Source organism: Lactuca saligna, chromosome 8 (genome assembly GCF_052625555.1).
Source record: "Lactuca saligna cultivar CGN05327 chromosome 8, ASM5262555v1, whole genome shotgun sequence".
NCBI lineage: Eukaryota > Viridiplantae > Streptophyta > Magnoliopsida > Asterales > Asteraceae > Lactuca > Lactuca saligna.
Window position 1 is genome coordinate 14,566,771 of NC_136424.1, and position 9,296 is coordinate 14,576,066.

The following is a 9,296-nucleotide window of genomic DNA, read 5'->3' on the forward strand; positions in this document are numbered from 1 at the left end:
AATGAGGTGAAAAGTAATAAACCAGAGAAAATCTGACAATCTTGACAAAGAAATGAAAACACTTTGAGATTTTGTAGCATTTTTTATTATTTGTATTTTATCTTGTACCGAATAAAATGTTTGTACTACTGTGTTTATAGATTATTAAATAAAAATGTATTTTTTATGATTTACTTGCATTTGAATATATATATATATATATATATATATATATATATATATATATATATATATATATATATATATATATATATATATATATATATATATTTGAAAACTTGATTTTGTTGTTAAAATTTTTTTAGCTTTTTTAAATGATCCAATTTTTTAAATAAATTACTATTTTTTTTTAAATTACGACTTTTTAAAAAAAATACATATTTTAAAAAATATTTAAAATTTTACATTTTTAAAAAAAATTAAGATGTTATTAATTTACAAAAAATCCGAAAATTACATTTATTACGTTACTTTTTATACATTTTTATTAATGTTTCCAAAAAAAATAAAAAAATTAAACATTAAATGATATTCGTAAGATGACGATAATGTCCTTAATGAATTAATTTTAATCTAACGTTCCACTTTTAGTTATCGGGTACTCATTAATATACGAATCATTAACGGACTTCAACTATATATATATATATATATATATATATATATATATATATATATATATATATATATATATATATATATATATATATATATATACGGTTAAGTTCAATAGAGAACCATAATTAACCAAGGAACCAATGATCCAATCTTTTTTTCAACTTTTAGAACTTATTTTTTATCAAAAAAAAAAACTAAAAATACAGAAATTCATAATTTTTATCCGTTTTCCAATGATATCAAATTCGATAAAAAAAAATTCGTCTAATTCACAATGTGAATCTTTGAAATTCATAATGTTAATCTAAATTAACACGGTCAATCTAAAAAATATATTTAAAATTCACAATGTTAAGTTATGAATTTCGATATTTTTGGTTTTTAATTCAATAAAGAATAAGTTCTAAAACTTGGAAAAAAAAATTAGTTCGTTGGAGAACCAATAATTATGGTTTTTTATTGAACTTTTATATATATATATATATATATATATATATATATATATATATATATATATATATATATATATATATATATATATATATATATATATATATATATATATATATATATATATATACAGACACACGCGCGCAAAAGAGAGATGGTATTTACCAAGGATTTTGAAGGCACCCGCGATGCTAAAGAAAGTGGAATTGCTCCATCTGACTTTTCATTGTGTCTATCACTCCTTGTACGGTTGTCCTGAATGAATTTATTGTATTTTTTATTAATAGTTATGATTAATGAATATATATATATATATATATATATATATATATATATATATATATATATATATATATATATATATATATATATATATATATATATATATATATATATATATATATATATATATATATATATATCATAAAAAAAGGAAGATGATATTTACAAAGGATCTAGAAGGGGCGCGTGATATAATTTCTCCGTATATTTCTTCCTTTTGGTTATCACTCCTTGTGCGGTTGTACTAAATGAATTTATTACATTAGTAATTAATATATATATATATATATATATATATATATATATATATATATATATATATATATATATATATATATATATATATATATATATATTTAAAAGGGGAGATGGTATTTACCAGGGATCTAGAAGGGGGGCGCGATAGCTTACTTTCATATCCAATAAATTGAGTATTTCGGTTCCAATAGAATGAAGGCTTATTTGAATAAGACATGAGTAGTAGGTTGTGGAAAGTATGTATACTTTGGGCACCGTGATCTCAAGAATGTGAAAAGACGAACTCTGAAACGGGAAATGAGAGATGAGGAGAAGAACAATGACAATGGCATCATTGTAGATAAAATGCTAATTGTTTTGAGGAAGAAAAGAAAGGGGGAATATTTGAAAGGGTAACATAAGGTATATTTTTCACAACGAAAAATAGATAGATTCTTGTGTAAAGCAACAAAGAGATAGTGGTAGATATAAAAAAAGAAAGATAAGAAAAGAATATTTGACGAAGATAAAATAAACGGTTTATGTGGACAACCTATAAAAGAAGATAAATAATTCAAATAGAGAAATCGATGGTTGAAGATCAACCTTTAAAAGAACCAAGTTTAATCAGACTTTGAATAAGGAACGTAATTTTTAAAAAAAGAAAATTTCACTAGAAATGAAGATATACATATCAAGCAACCCCTTCATATTTGGAAGGGATAAGAAGGGATAAAACCCATAAGTTTAGCACATGAGAAATTAAATTGTTTCCTACCTTTTATTCCTACAATTATTCCTACTCATTAAAATTATGACAAATCACCATTCAATTTAATTGTATTTGATATAATCCTAATATAATCTTAATGATTTAGTTTAAAAAATATGGAAAGATGACAATTGTCATAATTTTATTGGGTAGGCATATTTGTAGGCATAAAAAGTAGGAATCAATTTAATTTCTCTTAGCACATTTGACTTTTTTTTTTTCTAATTTTACCTTATTTCTTTCATTAAAATTTCCACTTTTCTCCTTTTTATCTTTATCATACATAACAGAATTTTAGGTTACTTTAAAGTTCAACTCACAAGAAAACACTTATGTTTGTAGTTTTGTATTGTTGTATTTAAAAGATGTTTTTTTTTTCAATTTACTCTTAAGTTCTTATTGGTTGAACATTTTTTGTTAGACATTAGACATCGCATCAAACCTCAATCGATTGTGGAGGCTTCTGGAAGCTTCAACAAGTACAAAGTGCACCTACACATCAATTCGTGAACATTGTGTTTTACATCGTGGCTAGGAGCGCATGTGGTTAGCTGTATGGACTTTTTTAAGGCTATTAACATGTGATATTTACTTATATTTCTCGTCTGTACATTTTGAATATTACATAACATATTTTTGATAATATAAAATACTTTAAAAGTATTGGGACCTTATTTTTTCCGTAAATGTGAGATTTTAAACATTGTAATTGTTTTCTTTATATAATTTTCAACTAGCTTGTGTAAATGGTGTTTCAAGTGTTCGTTATTTTTGTTCCTTTAAATGAAAAAAAACAAGTGTAGGCCTTTGGATTTGACAATTGATATCTTCGGGCGGACGTATCGATTTATAGGGGACAACGGGAAAATGTTTGCCAGACTGATCTCAAATCTGGTGGGATCACAGGGACCATTGCATTATCATATTTGGCGTCGTGTTCCTACCAAGTACAAAGATGATTTATATCCCGAGCTAGAGGTAAGTATACAATATATTTTATATGTATTGAATTTTACACTTATTAAATATTTTTTTACTAATCAAATATGTTTTTCATTTTGCTGACTTATTTTGATACTAATAGGTATCGGGGCACAAACTTGTGGGAACCCCTTCGAGCAGGTATCCAAGCAGATATGCAAAGAGATTATCAAGAGCGCAAGTATCAGATAAAAAAACATTTTGATAGAGTTGGTGGATATCATAATGTGGAAAGGGCAAGAAGATATCCACTGCCTGATTGGACCGCCGAAACTTGGAATGATATGATTGATTTGTTGTTTTTTACAGAGGAATAAAAACGCACGTCGGTCAGAAATAAAGTTACTGGGTTGAAACTTCCACACACAAGTGCTCACAAATGTAGACCCTATGCTCAACGGCATCATTTAAAGGTAATAAAATACATTATTATTATTTAAAAGTGTTATTAACATTTGTACAAATATATTTATTATTTTTTCACTTATTATAGGAAAAAATGGGAATCAAGCCGCAACATATTGAGGGTTGGAGATCAATGCGCTACAAAGAAGGTTCGAGTTGATGTACAAGTCGAGCAGAAGAAGAATCTGTAAGTGATAAACGAAATGAATGTGTTGTTTAAATATATTATTATTAATTATAGTTTATTGTTTAAGAATTATTATTATTATTTTAATGTTTAAGTTTAGTTGTTTGTTTTAATTAAAGTATGTTAATTTTTTTCTTTATTTTATGAGAAAATTCAAAAGGAATATGAGAAAATGCAAAACGATGTTGGGGAAGGCGGAGAAGTAAACGAGGAAGAATGTTTAGAACGTACCCGTGGGACGAGGCGTGGACGTGCTCGCGGGGTGAGTAGGAGACCAACCGCCAACTTTGATTTAATTCCAAATCATCTCAATCTCAACGCCAATCTCAATCCCAATTTGATGCACAACAAATGCAAGAATATTTGCAACAATATAATGCATCATTCGCGGCATGTATTCCGAACTTCCAATCACCACCATTTCCTAACTTTTTATTCAACTATAACACACAAGCAAAGACCTCTCGACAATTTGCCGAAAGGATGGAAGAATGGAAGAAGAAGGAGAAGAATAAGGAGGAGAAAAAGGAGAATAAGAAGAAGGAGGAGGAGAAGAAGAAGAAGAAGAAGAAGAAGAAGATTAAGAAGAAGAAGAAGAAGAAGAAGAAGAAGAAGAAGACGATTATAACAATGATGGTTGATGTTTTTTTAGTATTTTGAACAATGTTAGTTAACTACTTATTGTAATATTAAACTTGAATTTGATGTTTTGAATTTGAACAATGGTACCTAGTTAATGTATTTCAATTGATATATGTTACAATGTTTTTTGGATTTGTTAAAAATGCAGGAATGGTAATGTACAAAATCAGTAAAGCTAAAAAAACAATCGGTAGCTATCCTGACGACAAATCGTCGCTATAGGTCCATAATCGACAACTGTGAAAAACCTATACCGACGACGAGTCATCACAATATGTCAGACCCCCAAACCAAGGATGGCGGAAACGTCTGGGGTGGCGGACTTCATGTATAGTATCACAACAACGAGTATAATAGTGCTCAAAGTAAATACAACCAATCATAAATATAATCAGAAAAGAATTACATGGTTTCAAGTACTATATATTTCAATGATTGATTACAACATGATATGAAAATAGTTGTTCAACGCCGTAGCGTACCATCCTCAAAAGCTTGTGATTTCCTGATTTCGTTGATTCCCTGAGAATACAAGTAGTTTTGAAAAAGTGTCAACAATTAAGTTGGTGAGTTCATAAGCTTTTTAGACGAAGAGTTTGGAGACCAATCTTTATAATGAGTTGTGTGTTACCAAAAAAATCCAAAATTTTCCTTATAAAATGTATTGTAGTCTTAAATTTCAAGACCGAAATGTAAAAGTATTTTCCATGCTTAAAATAAATCATGTATGTTCAAAATGACATAAACTCGTTTAGTTGAAAGAAAAATCCAATACTTTGTAATGTACCCTTTTTGTATAAACACGGTACTTTGTATTTGTACCCCATTTATATGAGTAAACCGACACTTTATATTTGTGCCCCACTTAATGAATAAACCATTTTGTAATGAGTTCGAAAAGTAAATTTTCGACCTAATAACGTAGTTTTAATATCATAAAAACCATTTTATGAAAACCCAGTACTGTATGGTCATACCTCGCTTAATGTATAACCTGGTACTGTATGGACGTACCTCGATTAATGTATAACCTGGTACTATATGGTCGTACCTCGCTTAATGTATAACCTGGCATTGTATGGCCGTACCTCGCTTAATGTATAACCTGGTAATGTATGGTCGTACCTCGCTTAATGTATAACCTGGTACTTTATATTCGTACCACATTTATATGTAATGAAAACCTCTTGTAATGAGCTCAAAATGTAATGTAACATAAACTATACCTATTATAGTTTATCAAAATGTTTAAATGTAATAGTTATAACTTTGTTTATTATGGTTAACTGCTATATTTGTGAAGGTAAAAACCCTTTTGTTTACCGATATACATATATACCTTTTACTAAGGTGAAATAACATGTAATATAGCAACTAATTAATTTCCATACTTATGAAGGTAAAAATCCATTTGTTTTCTGATGTATGTCAATACACCAAGACGAAATGACATGTAATGTAAAAACATATATTCACATAATGATACACACCTTGCTCAACAAGTCACAAGGTGCAAATGAAGTTGATAATATTTTTCTAATGTTAACATTTATATTACTGTTCTTGGAAAATTTATAGAAAAATCATCAAAGGTCCAAATAAGAATCTGTAAATTCTGAGAGTTTGGAAAATCAGTCTAGTTTGTTCATAAATTTTCTCAAGCTTTTTAGTGATTCCAACTTAGGTGAAAATGTCCATAATCACATATTGGTCCGGATTTGCTCTTGAAACGATAGGCAGTTTTGTAAAAATCACCCTAAATCGTAGAAAAATCGTATGGAGATGTGCAAGTAGTCATTTTAAAGGTATAAACCTACACTATTTTCATCTAATACAATTTTGAAAACTAAAATGATTAAGTTGACCACAAAGGTCCGTGAATGGAGTTAAACTTTTCTGATGAAAGTTGTTGGATGAGTTTAGTTATTTTCTTGGTGTTTTAACTTGTATTACCCCCCCCCCCCCCCTTTTTAAAACTTAAGAAAATGTGTAAAGATGGGGTTATGAACTCACCTTGAGTGATTTCATTGGATGGATGTTGAAGAAGGGAAGTATTCAACTCAAGAACACTTAGAATGTGGCTAGAAGATTCGAAGATCTAACACTAAATTGGTGGAATTTGTGTAAGTAATCTATGATTTGGATAGAAGGAAGTGAAATAATCATATTAAGGGTAATAATACTTACCAAAAGTAGATGAAAAACTTGGAGAATAGCCTTGAATCTCGAAATTTTAGAGAGAGAAGGTGAGAGAAAATGAAGTTTGTTCTTTGGTGGAAAGTGAGAGGAATGAGAGAAATGTGAGGATAGAGGAGGGTTTTCTAGCCCTTGACCAAGTATGTGGCTGGAAAATGGTGGGGAAAGTACAATGAAATGACTAGGTATGGTGGAATAGTGACTGAGGGTTGTACTATGAAGGTATGGGGGAGGTTGCTTGTGTTATACTCTAGATCAAGTCAACACTCTACCCCAAAATCTATCTTAATAGATTTTATTCTTAGGCAAGGATTTTCTCCAAAATATAATTAAAATATGAATATTTAGGGTTTATTATGTTAAAATACGAGTTTGGGTGAAAATCTCGCGTTAAAATCACAAAAAACGGGCACAAAACGTGAAAATGGTCAAAAACCGAGAAAGTATGCGAAAATTCGAGATCAGGGTCGGAGGTTCAGTCCTCTATGATTGGAACTGAAAGTAGGAGGGAGCCGAAAGGAGGGATCGGTCGGAGGAGGGGAACCGGGAGAGGGGATCGGCTGGGAGGTTAGAACCAAGAGCGTGGTTCGGCTGGAGACTTTTGCAGGCGAGAAAGGGAGCGTAGGCGAGGCTCGGTCTTCAGGCGAGGTTCGGTTCAGGCGGTTTCGGCTCTCAAGAGGTTTTGGATCTCAATAGGTTTCGGCTCTTAGGAGGTCTCGGCTCTTAGGAGGTCTCGGTTCCTTAAGAGGGTTCGGCTCCTAAGAGGGTTCGACTCCTTAAGAGGGTTCGGCTCTTTAAGGCTGTTTTACCCGTTTTTACACCGTTTCAAGCTGTTTTTGACCCGGTTAAGGGTCGGGATGACCCGAATGATTCAAAAAAGTTATAGGAACTTTTGAGAGAGATTTGGGAGAGATTTATAATAGGGATAGATATAGTGAAAGAGATTGGGAGAGCTTTCATTTGTGATATTTTTTAGTGTCCGGCTTTGCAATGCAAGGTTCGTAAACCCCATTAAGCCATGTTTAAGGATCTTACACACTCCCGATGAGTATGCAACATTGTTTTATCGGTTTGGTTCATTACTTGCCACAGTTTTAGGTTAAGGAAGTCTAGATACACGAACTTTTCTATTGATGATTTCTCATTAGAATAACGAGTTGTACAATAGTTATGTAACGTAAACCCTAGTATACAAGGGTTAACTGAGTTGACCGGTTTGACTCGTTGACTTTGTTTGAATTTGACTTGACTATTTATTGACGGTTGTCACATCATCCCCCCGTTAGAAGGAATTTCGTCCCGAAATTTGCATTTTGGCTGGGACTTCAAGAGTTCGGGAAGAGATGTGGGTTTGGTTTATGCGACTAGACTTATTCGGATGGTAGGATGTTCACTCGTACTCCTAGGTAGCCTTGACCCGAAGTTCATGGCAGGACTCATACCTGGTCCATCTATCATTAACTTCCGCATATAGGTCGTGTACTCAAGGTTGGCAAGATAATTGGATGGGTAACTCTGTCCCAAATCCACAATCAGACAAGGAATAGAAAATAGGGCGAAAGCACACATCCAATGTCCGTAGAATCTTAATTATACATTATCCTCGCGTATACACGTAGTAGTGGTAGACTAACCGTATTCGTCCTAAGCTTCTGTGCTTGAGCCTTATTTGTTGCATGCTTAACATTCTGGGAGGGTCTTCTGGAATTACTTTTGGTGAGGTTTCGGAGGGTATACTACTCCTTTGGTGAGTGTTTTTGGGGTTTCGCAGTGAGAGATGGCTCAGAGGTCCGTGTCGGATTTATGTTTAGGAGAGACGAAGATTCTAATATTCAGCTGGTTAGGTGGAGGGTCTTCTCGTAACATAGGTAACTGATAAGGTGATGACCCAAACCAATCCATATCGAATGACGACACCGGATTTTCTTGATGACACATGTATTAAGTCGTATTCGTAATAGGTATTCGTTAGAGTGGTAGTGCATCATGTGTTTCTTTTTAGTGTTATCCGTTTTAATCGATGTTATTGCCACCGCAAATGATTCATACCATAGTATCTCGCACTGACAATAAGCATGATCTGATAGCTAGTGATGATACTTTATATTGTGATCCCCGGCCGATCATTCCATAACCGATCGGTATATGCAAGTCGTATGTCATTTGATATTGACAAAATTGACGAGTGAATGGTTCTATCCAAATTCACCACTAGACTTGGAACAGAAATTAGGATGGAATTATTTGCTTTAATTATGTAGCAATTTGATTCTAATTAATCCTGATGTATACATCATTTCATCATAGCCCACCGGCAATGATCCTAAGGTCATATATGGGTGTCTTTGATTTGATTGTATGAGAGAATGTTTTAACTACTTTCCAAGAGGCAGTAATTTTAGCAAACATACCAAATTCATTACAACCATATGGTACTTAGACGTTTTCGTTGTTGGAACATTACAAAAGTCCTAATAAGTTTCCTTGTTGCTTCCGCTTGTTCAGTTGTCACACTCCCCTGCTCCC

The 9,296-nt window shown here is 31.8% G+C and overlaps 1 protein-coding gene across 1 annotated transcript in view; it reads right to left on the minus strand.

Moving 5' to 3' along the window:
• LOC145011000 (protein DA1-related 2-like) overlaps positions 1-1,956 on the minus strand; it is a 28,491-nt gene extending 26,535 nt beyond the window's left edge. Inside the window, exons 1-3 of the mRNA XM_078969604.1 lie at positions 1,730-1,956; positions 1,517-1,594; positions 1,234-1,323 (exon numbers count right to left, since the gene is read on the minus strand). Of these exons, the coding sequence (XP_078825730.1) occupies positions 1,234-1,323; positions 1,517-1,594; positions 1,730-1,825 (264 nt within the window). The 5' untranslated portion in view covers positions 1,826-1,956. The remainder of the gene's footprint in view (positions 1-1,233; positions 1,324-1,516; positions 1,595-1,729) is intronic.
• Positions 1,957-9,296: the final 7,340 nt, after the last annotated feature.